This window comes from Octodon degus, unplaced genomic scaffold, assembly GCF_000260255.1.
Source record: "Octodon degus isolate 3935 unplaced genomic scaffold, OctDeg1.0 scaffold00218, whole genome shotgun sequence".
In the NCBI taxonomy this organism is placed as follows: Eukaryota; Metazoa; Chordata; class Mammalia; order Rodentia; family Octodontidae; genus Octodon; species Octodon degus.
This window is the reverse complement of record NW_004524794.1, coordinates 645,856-669,808: the sequence shown is the minus strand read 5'-3', so window position 1 is coordinate 669,808 and position 23,953 is coordinate 645,856. Positions and strand designations below refer to the sequence as shown.

The window sequence follows — 23,953 nt, the reverse complement described above, 5'->3', positions numbered from 1 at the left end:
AAAGCTGCTTCTGCTTGGCCTCTGCAAACAGCGACCCATCAGCCTCCCCAGTGTGCTGGCTTGAGCGGGCTTCGGGGCAGTCTCAGGACCATCTGGAAGGGGTCATCGCTTTGGGTCACCCCTCCTGTCTCACTCACAGTCCCCCTCCTTCCGAACACTCTGCTTGGAAAGAAAAGGTATCAAAAGCATTTGTCTCTGGAACAATTACTTTAAACATTGTTACAATACAGACTTCAGTTCAAACACAGAAGAGATTTACTTAGCAAAGTCCCTTTCACCCACCAAAAATTACACAGATAGAAGCCTCCACACCACAGTTAAGAGGACCAGTAGAGAAAAACCTCATGTTTCGAACACAAAAGGAAAAATAAAAACCAAACCAAACCCAAACAGAAACCCCAGAGAGACAAGGAGGGGTGAAAAGGTTGGGGGGAGCGAACACGGCACATGTTACAGTGTCCAGGTACATGGAGCCCTCGGGGGAGGACTCAGCACGGTTAATAACAGTCCTGGTGATATTTGGTCGTATATCCAACTACTGACTCTGGAGCGGCTGTCATTGATTGAAGCAGTGAGAAATCAAATGGAAAGCAGTCTGTGGCAGAGCACTGAGCTGTCCGTATGCCCGGGGCTATAGGTCACCAGGGATGCCAGCGCATCGGAGAGCACAGCACATGCGTGGGCACCCGCCTGTCAGTGGCCGGACACTGGACATCAGCGGCGCCACCTCTGCTGCTTCCGCCCTCCCAGGTGGCCGCTAATACTGAGCATGCAGTGTCCTGGCCCGAGCCCTGGCACTACCTGCAGCTGCCCCAGCCTGCACCTTCTGGGGCCCGCGACCCCCTGTTGGATTCTGGCCTTGAAGCAGCATGATGCACAGGGGGGAGATTTTGGCCCTGGTGGTTATAATGCTCTCTGCTTTGGAAGAACGTTTCTGGATATTTTCTTTAATGACTTAAAAAGTGATCAAAAAGGACTGTTACAACTAACCTCTCTAGCAGATATTGCTCATTAAGGATTACAAAAGCAAATGCAGTTACTCATGGGAGGGGAGAACAGAAGAGGGCATTGCTGGAGTCTCCCCTACTTCCTGGGGAGGAGCCCTGGACTGTCCGATATGGGTCCCGGGCCCCGGGCTCTCTTCCTGGTGTGGCCTCCCCTCTGCCCTTCAGCCCCCAGGCTCAGGTCGCTCAGTGGTGCTCCTATGGGGAGCAGTCTGTCCCCACCTCTGCTCGGCACAGGGAAGCCCTTAGAGGAGCAGGAAAGACCACAGATCTGCTTGGACCAAAGAAGTGACTAGCAGACAGATTTGTCAGGTTTTTTTTTCTTTTTTTATTTTCCCTTGTCCTATGCTATGGTTATCAGAAATATTGTAATTAAGCAACAGGTATAATTTTAACAGGTCTTTTTTTGTGTGTGTGGAGCCACAAGCAAAATGAGTTTATAATTGTGCAATATACATATATATATAGCTATATATATATAAATTCAACTGCTTTGTGTGTCTAGTCGGTGCATAAAATAAAAGGGATAGGAGAACTAAAAGCAAAACTCAAAAGCAAAACAAACGCCCAGGACAGAGGAGACGAGGAGGCCTACGCTTAATCTCTAAGTTACTGGAGAGGGTCAGGGTCACCAGGAAGGACAGCTTTGCCACTTGATACAAACACCACTGGGAGAGGGGGGCCTGGCTGCAGGAGCTGAGCCCGTGGCCTCTGTGGAGCACCTCCTCTTACGGCCAAGCAGGACCCAACCACGGCGACAGGCAGAAGGGGCAGTCTGTTCCCGTCCTCCCTCCCCACCGGCCCTGGGGCCCTGCCTTGCTGCCTGGACACAGCTCTGCGCTCCTGGCCCCTGCAAGGGCGGGGAGAGTGTGCCAGTGAGAGAGGCTGAGGGTGAGGAGCGCTCGCCTCAGAGCCCACTGGTGAGTGCACCACTTCCCACTCTGCGCCGGCCTCATGCCCCTAACCCCTATCCGCTCCAAGGCAAAGGGTCTCGAGCTGTGTCCCTGGTGACAGCGACCCCAGGAGTGACCACGACAAGAGGCCCCTGGTTCCAAGCCTCAGGTGCAGGAGGCTTCCGACTGCAGCTCCCTGTGTCTGTCACACTCACCAGACACCTCAGGCCAACTACTAAGTATTTTTGGATTCGCATTTTTGCAAAAGCTTGCTCTTACTCAGAAACATCAAAATGTAATTTTCTCTCAAATGTTTTCTAGGTTTTCCTTCTCAACTGTTGAGAACTGGTTTCAATGTTCAATTTTCCCCCTTTAATATGTAATTTTAGACCCTGGAGGAGGCAGTATCCTAGCGATTTATCACAATTAGACCTAAGCCTTTTCTAAAGATTGATACAATATCTAAAAGAGAAAGACATCAAAATGGAGAGAATCAACAGATCCCTTCAGAACACGGCTGTTCACAGGTGGAGAGAGCACACAGGACCGGGAAGAGGACGGACAGTGCAGGGTGCAGCCACCCGCTCTGTGGCCCTTTCCCCCGGCTGGGCCCTGGAAAGCGAGGACTTGCACAGTCCCAGGCTCTTGATCCTGGAACTGAGGGCGTGAGCTGGAGCCAAGCAGTGCAACTGGGCAAGGACCCACGCTACAGCCGGCCACAGGTTCTCCCCCGGAGCGGCACAGTGCTTAGGGAAGGGGGACGCGGCTCGCTGGCTGGGATGCTCCGCGAGCTACGAGACATCGGCACGCTTCTACCCCAGTGGCGCGGTCCACGCTTTGGCTCTCTCCTGGGCTGGAGCCACTCAGTCAAAGTTACTTAAAATTCAGAGATCCTGCCAGCTAAGCAAACTTCCCACCACACGTGGCAGTGTTTCTGCGGTATGCTCTCTCACGATCACCGCCACAGTAATGACAGGTTGGGGCTGCTCCGGGTCCCACTTCCAGTGTTGGCAGCCTCTGGCAGACTCGTCTGGACCATCAAGGTGACAGTTTTCACCATCCCAAGCTGGGAGGCTGGGCTCCTGGGCCAGTTTGGCACTGATGGACTGGGGCAGGTAGCATGTCTACGTGGCCCCTGTGCCTTCTGATGCGGGAGTACAGTGCCACATAGAGGAGCTGTACTAGGGCTGTAGCCAACCCAGCTCGCTACACTGTCAAGGCCGGCTTCTTATTGGCTGGGACAGAGCCACTGTGATGCCGGACTGGGCCAGGCCCGGGAGCGTACAGGGAGGACAGGTGGGTTCTGTAGGGGAGGAGGTAGTAACTAGCGACTAACAGGGTGGAGGGACTGTGGGTGTGTCTTATTGACATCACCCCAGGGTATCTGAAAGCTGACAGTCACTTCTTATATTCTTCAGAGTCACTGAAAGGTGCCCCACAGTCTTCATAGTGCTTAAGTACAGACAGAATCGAGGTCACACCCCAAATTGGGCCGGACACAGCTGGTGAGAATCCCGTGGTTTAAGGCTTTCCCTCCGACCTCTGGTCAACCTGACCCCGAGGAGGGGGCCTGGGAGCGGCAGGGCCCTGCCTCAAGGGCTAGACCGCCAAAGCTGCCTGCTGAAAGGTGACCAACTCATGATGCCCTCCTTTACATGGGGTTACAAGGTGATGGGGCAGGGGGGCACAGAGGAAGCCCTAAGGAGCTGCAGGTAGTGCCTACAGTCTTAGAACCAACTCTTAAGGGAGAGAACCTGGGAGCAGGTGGCCATAAGTGGGGACCAACTGAAAGAACGACACCTGAAACGCCCAGGGGCCCAGGTTTGGCCTTGGGGTCCATATTCCTCTTCCCAGGACTACAAGAACAGAGTAAGCCAACACCACTGACCGCCACAGACATCTTCTCGTCGACAACCTGGCTGCGTGCCACGCCTGTGTGGGTGTCCTTTGGGGGTGTTAGGAGTGCGAGGCCACTGTGGGGCCAGGAGCCTTTTGTCCATGGAGGAAGGGGAGTGTTGAAGTCCTCCTCCCCTCCGCCAACCCTGTTCCCTTCCTGGGAAGGAGGCGGAGGGGAGGCGGGGAATGAGCACGGAGCGGGTGAAGGAACCAGGCTGGTAGATGGGAGTCAGCTGGCAGGAGCAGGACAGGCTGTCGACACAGGGAGAGGGACACAGAGGCTAGAGTCCCACTACGACTACAGAACAGAACGGGGGCACTCCCTCGCTGCTGCCCCCAGCCATCCCGGAGACAGACACGGGTCATCTGAAGCTACTGATGAGAACTGTCCGCTAGAGTTCTGAGCACTAAGACTGGCAAGGAGGTACTAGACAGTTGCTATGATGTTTCATCCTTCATGATTACACCGCAGTAAGGAAGCCAGGGGACAGAACTGAAATACACGAGACAACACGCACTTGACAGTTCATGGCAGCAGCTCACGCAGGGCGCGCCTGCGGGTGTTTCTGGAAAGTAAGACTGCTGTCTCATTTGCTACTTTGATAAGGTACTTCTCAGCTGGACAGATTTAGATATAAGAGACATCTCTGTAAACACAGAAAAGGGTATACCGGTATGATGAAGATATGCAGCTAGGTAAGGACTTCCTGAACACGGGCAAGAACTTTGGGATCCCAAACAGAAATCGGCCAAGTCTCTAACCCCGCGCCACACTCACAGGAGACCAGAGGAGGGGGCAGCACCGCCCCACCTGCCTCCAGCGGGCAGAGCCAGACTCCATGGGAAGGGTGAGCGGGGGCGGCTGGGGCCCGGGGCCAGTCCCAGTTCCAGGTCAGGTGGAGTCACCTGGTGTCCTGCCATGTGCTGCTAGCCCCGCCGGGCTCACTGGTGAACGTGGCAGGCCGGCCCCTGGACACGATGCGGCCAGCACCCCGGCCCACTTCCCTCAAGTCCCGGGAAGGAATGGCCTACAGGGCAGGAGTAAAGCCCTTTGCCTTTTTCTCAGCAGGGAAGAGGGTGCTACCTGGGGAGCAAGACACACTGCCTTCCACTCCTCCGAGGCCGCAGACAGTGGCGGGGCTGGCAGCGGGGCCAAAGGGCCAGAAAGGCTCTAGGGGGTGGAGCTGACCTGAGTGGGCTCGGCGCGTGGGTGGGCACTGTGGTTGCCTGGAGAGAGGATGAGCTAGAAGACAGGAAGATGGAGGACGGGAGAACTGAACGGAAGGCAGAGATAGGAGGACAGAGGAGAGACCAATCAGGAAGTCCTTATAAAATTGCAGCAAACGTTAGAGTTTCGGAGCTTCGTGGGAACCCTATGTGCTGAGCCCACCTGAAAACAAGCGCAGGTATGTACAGATGCAGGGAGTCCGCAACATCATCACGGCCACTGGCTCGAGGGACACAGCATCCCAATTCAAGCCAGGCTGCTTTTGAAGCACGTTTGTTTTGAAGTGGGCACATGAAGACTCAATAGTGCAAATAATTCTATGCTGTCCCTATAAGGAGAACTGGAAAGTAATTGGAAGAACAGTTTTGAGACTCTCCTCCCTGTGTCCCTCAGCCGCTCCCCAAGCCCCTTGCTACTGCTCAGGCTACGCCGAGCAACTAGGAATCTCACTGCGCAGCACCAGCTCAGTGAGGCGGCTGGCTGCCCGCACCTGTCCTGCCTGCGGGCACAGGACCTCTCTAGTGCCACCTGCCGAGAACCCTGGGCATCCTCTCCCACAGCTCAGGCCACCCTGCACTTGCGGTTCAGGGCTTTCCCTGAGCCGGGCTGGGGCTGGAGCACACAGGTGCCACTTGCCTCTCCTACAAAATATCATTTTGGATTGGGGCTGGTATGGGGCCAGGCCTGTGCTGCCACGTGAGGGATGGGGCAGGCCACAGCCACTGGCCATCCTCGTCGTCTTCTCTAAAGAATTCGACGGCCTCTCTGCTCAGCCTCCCTGTTCCACTGCTGTTGGGGGTGGGCGAGATGGGGGAGCCAGGGCGCCATGGGCAGGGCACTGATGGCACCGAACCAGAGGGTCCTCTCAACTGCTGTCCGTCCCTAATGTCCCTAGCAACTGGGGTGGGGGAGGGTGGGGTAGGAGGGCAGGTGCCTGGTCAACAGCTTGTCTGGTCAGTAGTGTCTGCAGCAAGCCTTGTTGAAGGAGCCTAGTTTAGAAAAGTGCAAAGCTACTTCTGGCCCTGGTTAGGTCTTCAACCTGACTGTGCTTGTCGGTAAGAAAAACATCCCCAATGCTCCAACTACTCCCACCCTGAAGCCACGAAACTCTAAGTTTACTGAAAGAAAAAAAAATATTTTTTATTTCAGTTAATCGGGAAGCTTTGTCAGAGCCCTACCCATAAGGAGAAGAGACAACAGCTGCCTTTATTCTTGTTGGTTTGCTTTGCAATCCGCGCTGAGTAAAGTCAGCTAACTCTCTCGGTCACGGGCGTCCGGCTGTCCACAGGCTCCTCTCTGTTTGGCCTTGGCATGGAGGATGAAACAATGTCTTTGCGCTCTCCCTCCCCTCGGTGTTTGTACTTTTCTGCAGCCGGGGCTGGGGCTGGGGCTGGGGCCGGGGCCGGGACCGGGACCGGGACTGGGGCCGGGGCCGGGGCCAGGGTGGCGCTGGTGACCGCAGGCTGAGTCTTAGCTGGCTCTTTGGGGCAGCCGTCACTCTCCAGCGAGCCTCCTCGGGGCATCTTCTCCTCCTTGCATATGCCGCCACTCAAGTCCTGGGGCTCGGAGGGGCTGGCGGGGTCCTCAGAGCTCTCGAGCTCAGGCAGGGGTGGGGGCGGGGGTGGCAGCGGTGGCGCGGGCACCTTTGGGGACTCTGCATGGTGGTGGTGGTGGTGGTGCTCCTTCTTGGGGGGTGACGAGGCGCTGCCACCGCGCCCCTTGGGGCTGCTCTCCTTGCTCTTCCGCCCGGGGCTCTTGCAGCTCTTCAGTCCCTTGCCGCTCTTCTCGCCGAGGGTAGACACAAGCAGCGGCTTCACCACCTCCTTCACCTCAATGCTGACCGTCTCCCGGGTCTTGCGCTTCTTGATAGGGAGCACGGTCTCCTGCACGGAGCGGATGGAAGACTCCTTCACAGCCTTCTTCTTGGCCTCAGCAGCTGCGGCGGCCACCACACTCCCGGGCTTCCGGCCCCGTTTCTTGGGGATGGCCTGGGGGTCCGCCTCAGCTTTTCGCTTGCGGCCAGGGCGCTTGATCACCATGACCTGGGCTGACGTAGTGGCCCCACCCCCCTCCGCCTTGCCCCCAGGTGCAGCCTGGAAGGGCATCTTGACCAGCAGCTTCCCAGGGCTCTTCTCCAAGACCCTTTTCACCTGAACACCTTCAGAGGCTGCCGCCTTGGGTCTTGCTGAGCCACTCCCCTTGGGTCGTCCCCGACCTCTGCCAGTCCCTGGAGCTTTGGGAGATTTGGGCTTCTTAGGTGGTCTCTGCTCTCGCCGGGAGGGGCTCCCTCTCCCAGTTACCGTGAAGTCAAAATCGTTAGGGTCCAGGGAGGTATCGCCTACCTTTTCGAAGTATGCAATCAACTCCACTTTGGAGCGGAAGGCTTTTCCCTGGGGACTGCAGGGACAGATGGAGAGACACAAAGAACAGTCAGAAGGGCTCCTGACAAGGTCAGCGACCAGTGGAGTGGACAGGCTGAGGAGCTCTCTGAACAAGAGTCACCCCGAAGAGAAGCTAAGGGGGCTAGAACTAGAGGGGCACAGCCAGCTCAGATTCAGAGCTCTGCCACATCAACTGGATTCGGGTTGCCAGGGCACAGGACACCTGTACTCTTTCATTCACCAGCCAGGCCCTGAAGGCTCAGAGGACTTGCCAGCGGCTTGGCTGCTCTGGGCACTTGGTCCCTCCACCCATCTCAACGCCATGTGTCTGAGCTCAGGCCCAGCGCTGGGCCTCACTAGGAGCCTGCTCCCCCTCAGAGGTGTGGCATGAGGCTCTGGGAAACTGCTAGGTTCTCTGGGCTCACTTAGTGGGCAGAACTGCCAGTCTAGAGCTGAGGGCATGCAAGGACAGCTGACAAGGCCAGGCGTTGGGTCTGTCCGGCTCTCCTCCCGGGGCCCTTTCCCAGGGATGGCTCTCAAACAAAGTAACCAAAAGTAGGTCCCCTGCCCTTATCTCTAGATAAGCACCTCCCAGAAGGCAGGGTCTCAGCACACAGTGCTCAGCCCCACCCTGCCAAAGGGGCACATGTGCACTTCCCAGTCAATTTCAAGGGACTTGGGCTCAGTGTGTCGCCCTCCCCCTGCCCCCACCCTGGCTGGCAGGAACAGCAACTCACTTACTTGATCAAGTAGACATCGTACTTCCCAGCAGAGCGACCAGACTTCCTCTGCTTAAGCTTCCTTGTCCAGCCCTCAGGCAGGGTGGGGTCGTCATACATGGGCCCCCTGTCTCGAATGATGGAGCGCCGCTGCTTGGGGGAGGCGGACGCTTCCGGCACAGCCGGGGCGGAGCCTGAGCCCTCTGAAGTCTCCGCCTTGCCTGCCTCAGCTGGCTCAGCAGAGTGGTGTGCTGATGGCTGCAGGGGCTCATGCTTGGCTTCCTTGTCTTCCTTCTTATCTTTCTTCACCTTTTTAAACTTCAGGGGTTTGTCCTTGAGGCTCTGGAGGTCCTGGTCTTCGGACTTCTCTTCCCTGAAGTGTTAAACAAATACGTAAGTATAACTATCACAGAGAACACCTTCCTGCAGAAAAACAAGCGGGAGCGGGCTGAGGACCCCTACGACAATGGGCAAGGCCCCCAGGGTCCCGCATACTCAGGTCTTGGTGGCTTCCCCTACCAACCAACTGCGATCTCTTCAGGGACCCAGCATGGACAGAGCAAGGGCCACCCGAAGACTCCCAACCTTCATGCCAACGGAGGCCAGCCCGGCCTATGGGTAGAGGGTGGTCTCACAGCCTGAGGCCCACTTCCTGGAGCAAGTCTGGTTCTCTCAAGCACGTTCATGCACCCATCAGGTTTGTGCTCAACAACATATAGCCTGGGAGGGCAGGCACAGTGTCCTGAGCACCTCAGCCCAACGCCCCACCCTGCCGCTTTCCCAGTGTGCTCCCAGCCCAGTAACCTGTTTCCTCACCTCAGCAATGGAAAACCCATCCCTAGAGGTGCTCTTATTTATCTCAGCCCCGGGGTGCTACTCATGGTTCCAGCATGAGAAGAGAAGGGATCTCAGGCCACGTGGCCTCTACTGGAAGCCACCCCTGACAGGGGACAGTCTTGGCCTTGGTACACAGGGTGAGAAAGCCCTGGGATGGGATGGGATGCGATGTGGTGTACGTGGAGCAGTGTGCCCACCCTGCTAGGGCCAAGAGGCACCCACAGCAGCCTCTTCGCTCATTCTGTGGTGGCAGCAGCACCTTTCCTCTGCACCATCAGGCCAGGCTGGTAGGGAGCCCAGCCTGTGGGGCTATGATGTTTAACGACTCCCCAGGTGGGCCAGTGAGACCCTGCACTGCAGAACCCAGTGGTACTGGCACTAGCATCTCTGAACTGCAGGCTGTGCCCAGGGAGGTTTGGAAAGCAGCAGCCACTACCTATCTGCCCCTAAGTCAGTCTGCAGTGTGTTCTGGAGAAGAACAGACAGCTACTTCTGTCCCGCGGTCCCAATGCAACAACATGGAACTTGTTGGTGCTAGCCCCCGCCTGCCCTGTAATGGGTCCATTTGGGTCACATCCGTCCCGCTGTGGAGACAGCACTGAAGACACAGTGGTGTGAACCAGATCCTGAGTGAAGGCTGGATGGTTCCAGGTTGCTGAAGCTACAGGGACCGAACAGGCCAGAACAGTCATGGGGGTATGTGTATGGGGGGGGCAGCAGTGAGTCTCATAGAGTGACACAGCCTCAGCTCTGGCTTGGGCTAGAGTCCCTCCTTCACCTGTGTCTTTCTCTAGCAGTGTGGGCCCAGCCCAGGGCTACTGGGGTCCCCCAGGACCCCCTACATACAGAACTCACAGGCTGCACATGGGACAGACATGGGGCAGAGCAACACAGCCTCGACCCTGCTCAGTGCTCGCCTAGCCAGAAGGGTGGCATCTCCTGCACGCTCACTGAACTCTCAACATCCTCAACAGCAGTGTCACATACAGAGCATGTGTCCCAGTAAGGCCTTCCATGCCTCTACCCCAGGAGGCCTCTCCGGAAACACCCCCATATGCACCAGCATTTGTGCTGAAGACTGCAGACCCCTGCAGGAGGATGAACTCTTGGGGAGTGCATTCAGGCTCTATGGTGAGGTGCACAGCTGAACACAAGCAACCGGGTGTGTAGGACAGCAGGGAGAGGAAGGACAGGCTAGAAATGATGGCACCATTAGGTGGCCTGGGGCTAGAGGGAACAAGGGAAGAGACCTTGCTGAACTCCACTGGGGTAACTGTGACTTGTCAATCATGTCAATTTTTATATAGCTAGAAACAAATTTACAATTTCAAGTCACCAAACCCCATAGCGTTTGACTACAGACTTGAAGAAGGACTACAACACAAGTTCAGTGAACCACTGTCAAATGGGTGAGCCACATGAGTCTCCTCTTGGTAGGAGCTGGTCCAGTCCAGACCCATGCTGCTCCCCTTTCTGAGGCTGCTCTTCTGCAACACCTCGTGCCTTTGCTCTGTTTTGTCCCACGGGCTGGGGTTGTGCACACTTCTGAGCCCTGGGCTTGAGGTGCACACAGGATCTGGGGGATGCTGGGCTGGGCATTAGTGACAGCCCAGCCTGGCTCCACGGGGACTTTGGGCTTATTAACACACGTGCCTTTGCAAAAAAGCCAGACATCTCTTTGCAGCCTTCCTCTAATAAGCACGTGAGTGTACACACACACACACACACACACACACACACACAGAGTCTTGTTACTTTTTGTGACACTAGAGACTGATCACAGGTCTTTCACAGTGAACCCCAATCCTAACTCTTCATTCTTAAAAAAAATGTTCAGACAGGTCTAAGTTGCTTGAATTTTTTGTTGCTTTTTGAGACAGGGTTTCACTCTGTAGCCCTGGCTGGTCTCAAGCTTGAAGTGACCTTCCCATCTCAGCCTCCCAAATGCTGGTACTACAGAGTGTGCCACCATGGCCAGCAAGCCAGGCTTGAACTTGCAAATCTCCTGCTCAGCCTCTTAGAGCACTGTGCTTTTTCTTTTTGGTGGAACCGGGGATTGAACGCAGGCCCTTGCACTTGCCAGGCAAGCGCTTATTCTACTGAGCCATCTCCCTGGCCCATTGTGATCGCAGTTACAGACACACAATCTTAATATGATTATGAGAGTTGAGTACCTAGTTCACATGCTCAGAGGTGCAGGGCTGGACGTAGCCTCAGACCACCTGTTTGACTCTTGCATGTTATACATGGGAAAAAAGAAGTTCAACTACACAAACGGGCTCGTCTGTGGGCACTGCCAAGTGCAGCAGCTTCGCTGTCAATGGAGACACGCCTGTGTGCTCAAGGACTGTCTTTACTGTCATACCTGTCCCATATCTATGCTGCCCCCTAAGGGAAAGTGACCAAGAATGGCCCCCTGCGTCACTAGCAGTTCTGGGCTGAGCTCTCCTCAACTTCGCTTGCAGGTTCCTTAGTACAGTTCTTTCCTCTCCAAGTCTCCCTTTTCAGTGCAGCCCAAGTGCAGTGGCAACTGTTCATAACAAACATGACTACGCAAATATGCACCACCCAGCGTGCTACATCTGGGTACTGAACCCAGAGCCTTTGCCCTGAGCCACGCTTCCCAGTGCCTTTTGATTTGACACCAAATCTCAATAAGTCACCTACTTGCTCAGGCTGGGTTGAAGTTGCCATCCTCCTGCCTCAGTCCCCCAGAGCAGTGGGACTACAGGTGTGTGACACACTGTCTGGCTCATGCCTGCTTCTTTTTTTTTTCCCTGCTTCTTTTGATGGCTATATCTCTCTGACTAAAACTTCTAGCAAGCAGGGCCTAGATGAAGACTGAAAGCAGGCAGGCTCCAGGAAGTGAATAAACAAATGATGAGTTTGGGAACTATCAGCAATTTCTTGGATGCCAGTGGCTTAGAATGGCAGGAGACACAGTGAAAGTTGCTGAGGGCCTTGGGACCACAAGGGCAGCCAGTACAGAGGGTGGCTGCACCAGAACAAGGCAGCTGTGGCAGTGTAGCACACAGCCCCCTGCTGAAACAACTAACGCGCTGAAGATGCAGAGGGCACAGCAGAAAACACGGGACCGGGCTGGGGAGATAGCTCAGTAGAATAAGTGCTTGCCTGGCAAGTTCAAGGTCATGAGTTCAATCCCCAGTACCACCAAAAAAACAAACAAACAAAACAAAACACCCCACAGGACCATGCTATCTTAAGTGTACCCCAAAGGGGCGTGGAAGTATGGCCTGAGAGCTGGGGGACTCAAAGGCCCCAGAGTGGATACTGCTGGGGGACCTGGGAAGGTATGAACGAGACTTGACATTGGTGCTTCATTCTACTTCCTGCTTGTTGCAAGGGGACAGTGTTTTCTGTTCTCAGGAGAGCTGGGTGGAAGTGTTTAGGGGCTAAGCTTTATGACGATTGTGACGGTGACGACTGCTCCAGTACTGAATGAATCAGGGGATCTATGTAGTGCCAATACGGTACCATACTCAACGGGGAAGTGAAGCTGCTGGCTGACAGCATTTTGGGTTTTCTCTGCAGTTCAGTTCTTGGGATGGATCCATGGGACTTGAGCATGCCAGGTAAGTGCTCTCCACTGAGACACATCCCTAGCCCCCAAAGTAAGTTCTGAAGTAGTTATAGGCAAACTCTTCTTCCACTCTTTCTCTCTGTCTGAGACACAGTCTCACTGCGGAGTCTAGGCCAGCCTTGAACACATCACACAGCATATACTGGCCTTGAACTCCTGATCCTCCTGCCCTGGGCAAGCTCCTGAACATTTCAGACTGCCAGAGAAAGAGGGAGGCTGTCAAGAGATTTCCCCGTGTTTAGTAAAAAAGGAAACCTTGCCTAGGCTGTAACTTGCCTGTCCAGCAGCCAAGGTGCCAAGGAGCTCAGCAACATGAGGAAGTAACAAGAGACAGCAGTGGCCCGGGCATTCTTGTAACAACAAGCATGCGGGCCAGTCACTGAAGCACACAGGTGTGGCATGGTCTCGCCCCACCCCCACCCCACTTTTCTCTAAGCGCTTTTGTACTGCAATTTGCAGAACACAAGACTTTTTTCAGGAATGCATGTCCCACATTAGAACAGAAAGGCCTTCATAAATCTTAAATATCGACAAAGCATGTGGTAATACTCTGGAGTAATAATAAAACATCATTCACTGCTTCCGTTGCTAGAATGCAAACATTAGCTCCAATCCTTCATTTAATGTGGCAAAGGAAAATCAAGAGTGGCAGGAACCCTTCCTACTGAACCCTCATATCCTGAGGAGCTGGATGGGAGATGAGTCACCCACAGCAGTCCTGCTCCAGCAGGCCTTGAAGGCAGTCCCAAGAGGTGTCCCTGGGGCTCATCTGACCCCAGGCAGGCAACCAAAGCTAAGGAAGGATCACTAAAGCCTCAAGGTTTTCAGGTTTGGCTCGGTGGTATGGTACCTGCCTAACATGTACCTAGCCCGGGTTCCATCCACAGCATGCACGTGAGAGCCAGAAAGCCAAGTGCAAGCAGCAAGGAAAAGGTGTTTCACCTCAATTGCAATCCCACTCCTTCCCTGCCTCGTCCTGGGTGGGTGCCAGAGAAAAATGCAGACGCCCAGCAGTCTCCTGACTTTCACTGACCTCCCTCATGTGTATGTTAGGCCAATCTCAGGAGCACCTCTCACTCAGTCATCTTGCGGAAGCTACTTTCTCAAGGGACAGAACAGCTGCTTCCAGTGCTTGCCTGGCAAGGGCAAGGGCCTTAGTTCAATCCCCGGTTCTGCAAAAAAAAAAGGCTACCTGCTCCCATCTGATGGTGTCACTGAACCAGGACTTCTAATTCTTTTCACCTGCAGCACTAGCTACACTATCTCCAAATCCAGAGGCTTCTCTGCATGAACTGATATCAAGGCAGCAGCACTTAGATGAACCAGTTTTAGCTTTTAAAAATCTACAGTCATGCGAGCTGTGGTGATGCACCTCTGTCATCCCAGTGCTCAGGAGGCTGAGGCAGGATTGTCACGAGTTCTAGGCCACTCTTAACTACAAAACAAGACCTGGTCTCAAAAACAAAACAAAACCAAGCTGGGCATAGTGGTGCTTGCCTGTAATCCCATCGCTCCAGGGGCTGAGGCAGTAGGATCACCGTGAGTTCATGGTGAGTTCAAGGCCAGCCTGAACTATATAGCAAGACCCTATCTCAAAAAACAACAAACAGGCGTGTAGTGCCACCCCTGCCCCCAGGGTGCGCTGAGAGGGCTGACTGAGACTGGGCGTGGTGGTGCATGCACTGGTAATCCCAGCTCCTGGGAGGCTGTAAAACAGGCAAATCACTACAGTGCAATCTAGTAGTGAGACCCTGAACACCCTGTAGACCCTTCCCTAAAATACAAAAAGAAAAAAAAAAACACCAAAAAACCCAACAAACAAAACCCCAAACTAACCAAAACAAATCTGTGAAATCATTATGTGCTGATTTTTTCCCCTGGTACTGGGGATTGATCTCAAGACCTTGCGCCTGTCAGGTAGGCGCTTATGCCGCTGAGGCATAAGGGAGATACCCTGGCCCTATGCACCAAATCTGTGAAATCAATCCTAGCATTGGATGAGGGTCTCAGGAGAACAGGAGGGGATGGCATCAGCTCAGAAAGCTGTGAAGACACAGTCTAAGGTTCAGATGCCTGTTCTGAACTTAGAGTGCATTTTTTTTAATGTGTGTGTGGGGGGAGGGGCGTCTTTTTGAGACAAGGTCTCACTACGCAGTTCAGGCTGGCCTCGAGTTCACTTCATAGCTCAGGCTGGCGTTGAACTCCCAATGATCTTTCTGCCTCAGCTTCCTGAGTGGTGGGATTATAGGCATGCACCACCACACCCAGCTCTTAAAAGTGCATTTTTCAACCCCATCTTTTGATAAGATGCAAGAAACTATATTTTGAAAAGCTAGGAGCTCAGTAGAGTAAGGGCTTGCCTGGCAAGCACAAGGGCCTGAGTTCAATCCCTGGTCCCGGAAAAAAAAAAAAAAAAAAAAGATTTTTTTAAAAAAAGAAAAGCTAAGTAAGACATGGTTCTTGTCAAACAAAAATAGATCCCTTGGGGCCAGGGAGATAGCTCAGTAGAAACCCTGCAAGCCTACCACATGCGTGAAGAACATGACAAACTTCTCCCTTTTGTGGATAACAGGCTGGCAGTTTCTCTAACGTTAAACACGGACTTTTGTAGGACACGACTGCTCCCCTAGAAGGCACCTGCAAAAGGCCTGCTAACAGGCCCGCGCTATTCACAGGGTCCGCGTGCCTCAATTTCACAGCATATGAATTTCTTCTCCTTTTTGTTTTGTCTTCTGAGACAGGGTCTCACTGTAGGCCAGTGTAGCTCAGGCTGCCCTGGAACTCACAATCCTCCTGTGTCAGCCTCCCAGGTGCTAGGATGACAGCTGTGTGCCGCTGTGCCCACCCATCCTGGTTTTTAACAACTACACTACTAGCAGTTTACTTCGCCTATTACTCTAAATCATTTGTGATGTACAGACATCGCTCACAGCCCACAGCTGAGTCAAAGTGTCTGTCTGCCTGGGACACACCACCAACAGGCAGCTCTGCTGTTCTCCAAGAGCGGCAGGTGGGGAGCTACAGGATACACGGTGGGCTGGACCACACCAAGTCACACTCTGAAGCCCAGGACAGGGTAACCACGACAGGCCAAGAAGATTCAGTTCAGGAAGCCTAATGGCTAGGCATTTAATCAGGCTGAAGGCTGTGAGCTAAATATTCTGAGGGCATTCATGTTTTTAGCTGTGGAAAGTATATACAACCCAAAGCTCACCACCAGGGCACTTAGCAACCATTAGCACTACCTGGCTCTGCAGCAGTCGCAACTCCCAAAGGAAGCCCTGTACGTAAAAGCAGCAAGCCTGGCAGGTACTACTCTGTCTTTGAACTGTCCTACTGTGGACATTTCTACCAGTGGAATCACAGCCTATGAATCGGTGGTGGTGAACTTCTGGCACCAGTGCCGGAGCGGGTTGTCGGTTAGTGAAAACCTAAAAGGTTTGCCATCACTCGCCTATTTGGTCTGCAACGACTAGCTCTTCTCACAGAAACCTTCAAGGTTCATTTCTGCAGCTGTATGCATCAGAATGTCACTCCTTTTGCTGCCTCAGTAATACTCTAAGTTATAGGAAGTCCATACTTTCATCTGCCCTTGGCTGTTCGGCATCTGACTGTTATGAACACATGCTCCTATGTGAACATATGGTTTTTAGTATAAAAACTGGCACCAAACATGCAGTTTTAATTCTCTTAGCCTACAAATCAGCCAAGTGTAGTGGTACATATTTGTAATCCCTCCACTTGGGAGGGAGGCTGAGGCAGGACTGGTATGTGAGTTTGATTCCAGCGTGAATTACATAGTGAGACCGTTTTTTTTTTTTTTTTAAGGAAAAAAAGGTCTGCAAGCCTAGGTATACAGTTGCCAGATCATACAGCACCTCCACAGTTAATCTTTTTTTTTCTTCTGGTACCAGGGATCCAACCCAGGACCTTGCGCTTGCCAGGCAAGTGCTTATGCCGCTGAGCTATCCCCCCAGCCCTACAGTTAACCTTTTGAGGAATGTCCAGATTTGCCTGTAGGTTTCCTTTGGAGGCGATGGAACTGTCCTGGAGCGAGCCAGCAGAAAAGTGGTGGCAGAAGCCACTCTGGCATGAATGATGGGAGTGGCACAGAGCTACTTGGCTGCCTGTGCCCTTGAGCTGGCCAGTACGCCACCTCCACTGCATCCTGTGCCATGTTGGGGCCAGGGTGGTGCCGGCAAGACTGGACCCGCACAAAGCATCTGCTCCTGCTGTCTCTTGTGGTGAGGATGGTGCTTGAAGGCAGCAACTCTGAAAGAGGTCAGGACGCGGGAACACTGCTGGGGGATGCCAGCCTAAGGTGAGAGGCAAGGTGGCAAAGCTCATGCAGCACAGAGCCAGAGCTGGAACCCAGGGAGGGTGGCTTCATTACCAACTGTTCCCATGGAGGTGAACACCGAGGAAGGTGACTAGGGAAGAAGATCTAGCACTTAACGCGGATGTTTGTGCCGTCCCTGTCTTCATTGGGAAAGCCTGTGTCTTAAGATAAGCGCTCCACTCTCTAGCACTCTGTCCTCCTCCCTCACGTCCCCCGGCTCCCTCCGTGCCTGCACACAGTACTTGTACACTCCGGGTATGGCCAGCGCTTCCCCAGGCGCATGTCATGCCTGATTTCCGGTCCCGGCGATGGGTCCTCTAGCTGCCGCTTCCCTCAGGTTTCAGCTCAGGTTTTTTTTCCTTACCTTTGCATGCTTTATGTAAATAAATTCTACAGATTTTGATCAGTGTAGGCTGCTTTTATTGAAGAAGAGAATATCTGCCAAAATAAATTTTTGTCACAGAGGCAACATTTGGAGAACAAAAAAGGCAGGAAGGAGTGTACATATATGGAAACACCACATTGTGCCCAACAAATACGTATAATTACATGTGTCAGCTGAACGTAAGCTTAACAAAGAGCTCGAGTAAAGGAAGACAGCTCCCTTGGTAAGGTGGTACAGGAGCCCTCTGTCTCATGGTGTAGGTCACATCTTGTCACCCAAAGGTGACATCTGAGCCTTCTTATTTATTGCAGCTGGGTCCTTTGGCACAGACCAAAGACATGGTGGAGAGAGGGATATTTAGCTAAGGATGCTGCTAGAAAGGGAGGCACTTCAGGGCTCAGAGAAACGCACGCACCCTTTCCCTGCCCTTCTTCCAGAGCTCCAGCACACACAGCAGGGATGCTTCAGAGGCTGGGGAGAGCCTCCGGGCCAAACACTGCCCCCATAAGCGCGCAGCCAAACTAGGATCTGTGGGGGTGGCCTGGATGGGGTCCTCTGTGACAGGCTGGGACTCACTGCAGGTGACCGCAGTGCTAGAGTCCTTCCTGCCACTGTATTATGTCACACACAGAGACCCGAACTTGCACACACAATGGAAGTCTCCTAATTTCTAGTGAATGAGAAACAAAAGCAGGACAGAGCTCATCAAAAAAAGGTAAGGGGTGTCATTGCAAGCAGTGCAGGGAAAGACTGAGCTCTCGCTGCTGTCTCTGCCTCCCGGAACCGTGGCGGAGGGCTGACAATACTCCAAGGATTCCTGCAGGAAGCTGGAGAGAAGCAACTGCGGGCTGGGTCCTTTGTGGTTTCCTTTTGGGTCAGGAACTGTGGGAAGCCCTGAGCCAGGACACAGCCAGTAAGCTGGCCACAGTGGAACAATTACTCTGAGGTACGTACAGGCCTGGGGATCACTGGACCACCACAGCACTCCCATCACGCAGATTCTCCTGAACATAGTTGCGGAGCTGGAGCAAGAAAGTGGGGCTGCCAGAACGCAGGAGAAAGCCCTGAAGCTAGCAGCAGCTGCACAGAGGTGTGTCCAAGCTGACCAGCAGGAAAAGCAATGACGTGGTGACTCTGTAAACACTGGGCCCAAAGCAAAGAAGACACAGGGAGGGAGGTGACCCAGGAAAGTCAAGTTTTAACATGCGCCTAAAAAGGGGGGTCCACAGGATGGGATGACAACACAGGGTTAGAAAGAAAGACCAATCTCCCACTCAGAGAAGCAACCTCACCAGCATAGGACTAAGAAATATATGGAAGATGGCCAGAAGTGGACTACACACAGCTGAGAATCCAATCAGACAAGCATGGAAACTGCAGGTGAAAAGGCAAAAGCTAAGGCAATTACAGTAGGGCTATCAGCACTGGAAGCAGCACAGATAACCCAATGGAAGGAAGTGTGGCCCTCAAGTAGAGAAGTGGACCATGCGACAGACGCTGTCAAGGGTGCAGAACTGACCTGACACAGAGATGCGGCATCCGCAGATCCACAGAGCTCGATGAGAGAACACTGCTCAGCAAGACAGGCCCAACTCACTACACAGTGCAGCTTCAGTGACAGAAACGCCTCTGTAGGCACCAGGGCAGGAAGTAAGTAGTACATGACTCAAGAAGGAAACATCAGAAGGCCAGGCTGAGGCTTACAGAGTGCTACAGCATCACGCTTGGCATGGGGAGGGCAGAGCAAGCTAGACCCCTGCTTGAGGGGAGGGGAGAGAGGGAGAGGATTGGCCAAAGGCCCAAGCCAGAATGGCAGCAGCGCCCAGGAGAAGCAAGGCAGCGAGTGAAGCTAGGGCAGGGCTGCCCAAGCCCCAGCCAGGTCCAGGCGTCCCTGGGTGAAGTACGTACAGTAAGAAGCCTGGGCCTCTCGTTCCAACATCAAGTATACGAGCCCTGGGCAGCCACACAGACTGCAACACCCATGAAGTGAGCTCCTCTTTGGACTCTAGGGTCTCTGATCAGAGGCCCCCTTGAACTGTGAGGTCAAGCAGGGGATGCAGAAGGGTGCTGGGCCACAGGGCTGGCATTCATAAAAGCAGGCACAGGAAGCAGTCAGAGCAGGAGGTGGTTCCATGGAACCTTGTTCTCCAGGGCACTGTGCTGGACAGCATGGCCTGCAGCTGAGGCTAGCCCCAAAGAAATAGACAGCTCTGTTTCCCTGCAGTAAACTTCACGCTGTTGGGGTCTGTTTCTTCTTTTGTGGGACTGGGGACTGAACCCAGGGTCTTTGCACTGAGCTGCATTCTCTGCAACCCTCCCATCCCGTTTATTTTGAGATAAAGTCTTGCTAAGTTGCCCAGGCAGGGTGCAAAATTGTGATCTTCCTGCCTCAGCCTCCTGAGCACTGAGATTCCAGATGGGCACCATCTTGTTCAGCTTTTATGTGTATCTTATCACAATAAAAGCTGGGGTTGAAAAAAGGCTGCTAAGCGACTGGCAAATACCCAAATGATTGGAGGAACAGGAACAATACTCCAAATCCTGCTGCCAGGCTGGCCCCCTGGGACAGCCTGCATTGCCTATGCCATCCTGCATGTGGGCAGCTCTGACATCCGACATGATGGCTTCCGTTGTCAAGAGCCTCTCACCCTGTGGCTCGGGGCCAGGTAGGTAACACCTGGTGACACAGGGTCTCCAGGACAAACACTCATGCAGATACTGAATGAAGGACTGGGTGGAGCAGGGTTGGCAGAGCCGACCCTGGGGGTGATGCTAGCCCCAGGGTGCCCGGCCTGAAAGGGCATTCTCAGCAGTTGCAACCAGAGGTCACGTGATCTTTTGATTTTGTCACGTTAGGCGAGGCGGGCAATGTATATTTTATGTGGGACTGTAGTGGTCCATAGACCTGTGACAAGGGTTTTGAGGCGTGAAAAGCATGCCAAAAGAGGAGGACTCAAGTTTGCTTTGGTCACACATAATTTCTGGGCTTCAGAGAGCATGCCCGTAATCCCAGGTACTTGGGAGGTTGGGGCAGGAGGACTAAATGTTCAAGGTCACCTTGGGCAACTTAGTAAGACCCTGTCTCCAAATAAAAGTTAAAGAAAGAAAACCCCTAATAAAGTCAATCAAAAAGGCTTAAGCATGTAGCCAGATGGCAGAGTACTTGGCCAGCAGGCAAGAGGCCCTCAGGGTTCCATTCTTAGCATTGCAACAAACAAAAACCCACTTGCTAGCAGCCACAGCACCAGGGGGCTCTCTACCAGAACTGGGGAAGACCACTTCCTGCAACCAAGGGGAGCAAGCCCTGGCAGTGTGCCCTGGGGGAGGTGAGAAAGGCTCAGGGAACACAAGGGCTTCTAGGAGATACCGGCTAACGGGGTAACTGAAGACTGTAGGCCGAGGACGACACGGGCAGACTCATGAGGTCTTGTTGTCCGTGAGCAGTTCCCAACATGTTCGCATGGTGATGAGCACAATTTCTGAAAGGAGACAAAGCTCCGGGGAGTATGCAGGAAGTCCTCATCAAAGGGAGAGCTGTCTGTGTGAGTTCGTGGGTGGAACAATTTCCAGGGATGACAAAATCTGGACTGTGAATAGCATAGTGGGTGGCTGAGGTCACTGAAGTGGAGGTAGTCAAGGAGATGGGGAGCCAGGGACAAGGAGGGCTGTCATTTATAAGACACCTGCGGGACACAAGGGCTACAACACAGTGACAGAGCCATGAGCCTGGCCCCGAATCTTCAGCAGAGGAGGTGCGTGCAGGGCAGTGAGCAAGCCTTGGATGCAGCTGCGTGGGCTCAGGCAGCTGAGGTTTGCAGCTTGACCTCTGTCCCGAGCACAGCTACATGCAGCTGCTGTTGGACTGGTGGATCCTGGGAGAGCTGCGGAGAATGCATTGAGCTGTGGGCACAGGGACACGTGAACTGACCTGTGTGAGGAGTGAGGAAGGAACTACAAAGGGCAGGGGTCACACGAGGGGCCCGATGTCAGGAGGTAGGGCTCCTACTTGGGTTTAAAGCAAGCCAGTGGGTAAGACAGAAATGCGCAGGAAAGCTCATGACAGTGCAGGGTCCCAGAGAGAGATGAGTGCTCGAGCAGGACGGTGGTGCAGAGGGTGAAGCAGGGAGACGAGACCTAAAGGATGGGCAGGTGCAGTCTGCCACCTCCCTGCAACTTTCAGTTCCCACTTCTTTTAGTGCTCTCTGTCGCCACCTAATGGGATGTCAGCCGAAACCCAAAGCCTCAAGAGTATGGCTAGCTAGGCCCACCCCCTGGCCAGGACACCTGGCACACATTCAAAGGGACTGAGCCTGAGACCACGTTCCGAAAGCCAGGGGTTCCTGGAGCTAAGGACATACTTGCTCCTTAGTAAAGCCTACCTCAGCCCTGACTTCTCTGCTTCCCCAAGGTCAGCTAAAAGACTGCAGTAGACATGCAGGGAATCACCAGGATGACAAGCATCCCAGGACCCGAGCCTCGCTGGACTCTGCTGTGGGGTCTGTGTTGAATGCTCAGCCCCTAAGTTAGGTGTACTCTTTCATGTCTGAGAACTGTAAATGTCCTAGTAAAAGTTTTGGCTCCCAGGGCAAAGCTAAGAAGCTACAATCCTTGCTTCTAACCAGGTCTCCCCACAGTGTACATAGGCCTCACCATGAGGGGAATGTCATTATCAGCTGGGACAACTTGGGAAGGACACAGAGATCAGTGTTTTGTGGGCTTTTTTTTTTTTTTTTGGTCTTTTTGAGACAGGGTTTCACCATGTAGTTAAGGCTGGTCTTGAACTCATTACATATCCCAGGCTGCTCTCAAACTCAGAGCAATCCTCCTGCCTCAGCCTCCCAAGTGCTGGGATTACAGGCATGTGCCACCATGTCGAGTTTATTTTTTAAAAGGGATGTGTATTTTATCAGTTTTATTTACTTGTTTTTCTTTTTCTTTTCTTTTTTTTTTTTTTTTTTTTTGGCGGAACCAGGGATTGAACTCAGGCCCTTGTACTTGCCAGGCAAGCACTTATTCAACTGAGCCATCTCTCCGGCCCCTTACTTTTCATTTTTTTGAGACCAGGTCTCACTATGCAGTTCAGGCTGGCCTTGAGCTTGCCTACGGTGGCCTCAAAGTCAAGGTGATGCTCCTGCCTCAGCTTCCCAAGTGCTGAGATCACATGTGTGTACCACCACAACTGACTTTTTAATCACAATTTTAAAAAATTCAAAGCCAGGCAATGTGGGAAACACCTGTGATCCCATTTACTGAGGAGACTGAAAGTGCAGGATTGCAAGATGGAGGCCAGCCTGGGGAACTTAGTGAAATCCTATTTCAAAATGAAATAATTTAAAATAGGGCTGGGGATGCTGCTCAGTGGTGAAGTGTCTCTGATTTCAATCCACAGTACCTCAAGCAACACCACCAAACAAAACAATCAAGGTATGTGGATTCAGCGAAATAATCCACTATAGTCCAGTAGTTCATAATAGTAGTGGGTTATCCATAGGACTGGCAATGTCAGAAGTTGTTGACTTGAGCCTTTTACAGCTCAGCATATTAATATGGCGAATTCACGCACCTACAATATTTAAATGGCAATGGAATACCCATCTCTGACAAAACTAAACAAAAAAGGGGGATACAAATGAGGGACCATTTTGTAGTGAAATATATATATATCTATCTGTATATACAAAATACGATAGATATACAGCTACTTTCTCTTAATTCAATGAGAAGAAAGATTTGTACTAATAGTGTTTGGACAAGATATCACGTCTGCATTTTATGAATACTATGAAGACAACAATATGCAATGTATTAATTATTGTAACTGTCCTACTAACCTGATTTGAAACTGTCTCATTGCTGTTTCTCAATAAAATTAATTAAAAAAAGAAAAAGAAACAATCAAGGTATGAAAGAGCACAAAATTTTTTTATTCTTTAACATTTATTTATTTATTTATTTATTTGTGTGTGTGTGTGTGTGTGTGTGTGTGGCCGGCTCAGCCCAATAGGGGGCGGGGCTGGCTGGCATGTGGTGCTGGGGGATTGAACCGTGGTCCCTGTGCTTTGTTTAGCTAAGCTTGTTCTAAGTAGGTGCTTTAGACCACTGAGCCATCTCACCAGCCCCAAGAGCACAAAATTTTAAAACACAGAAAAAGCCCAAAAAATAGACTGCACAAAATAAAATGGTACAAATCTTAATGCACCGGTAAGCAAAATGAGCAGCCAGGGAAGCCATGGTACACAGGTGATGTGGCACTCTTGCCATCAGATGAAGGAAAAGCCGAGGCACAAGCAGGGGTTAGGGGTGACAAGGGAGTCACTTCACAATACTGAGTGGTTCAATTTAGCAAGAAGAGAAACTTTTCTACTACTGAAACTGTGGCCTCAGAATAAGAAAACTACAATTAAAGCTCCGTGGAGAAACGGCTAGGTGAGTGGTGCGGCGGATCTCGCACACGCTCCCAGTGGCTGACGCCAAGCAGGTGCGGCCCGCTGGAGATGACGAGCACGGTGGCCATGGCGGTTCTGTGCACTGGCAGTGCGCAAGGGCAGGAGCTGGCCTGGCCAAGGCCAAGCCTAGTCCTAAGCACAGGGCTAGCAGGCCAGAACGCAGCTTAGAAACAGACTAGGGTAAAGGCTTCAGGCTGGAAGCTTAAAAAACACATTTCTAAGTA

General features: G+C 52.7%; 1 protein-coding gene and 1 long non-coding RNA gene across 2 annotated transcripts in view; one reads left to right on the top strand and one right to left on the bottom strand.

Moving 5' to 3' along the window:
* Nucleotides 1-1,785: 1,785 nt before the first annotated feature.
* On the top strand, nt 1,786-23,723 carry LOC111813731. The gene is made up of 3 exons (XR_002818902.1): nt 1,786-4,641; nt 4,833-4,834; nt 23,690-23,723. It is a non-coding gene; the product is annotated as an uncharacterized LOC111813731 (long non-coding RNA).
* Nucleotides 4,633-23,953, bottom strand: part of Mecp2 (methyl-CpG binding protein 2) — a 61,009-nt gene continuing 41,688 nt past the window's right edge. The window contains exons 2-3 of the mRNA XM_023705326.1: nt 8,144-8,494; nt 4,633-7,418 (exon numbers count right to left, since the gene is read on the bottom strand). Coding sequence (XP_023561094.1) covers nt 6,269-7,418; nt 8,144-8,494 — 1,501 coding nt within the window. The 3' untranslated portion in view covers nt 4,633-6,268. The remainder of the gene's footprint in view (nt 7,419-8,143; nt 8,495-23,953) is intronic.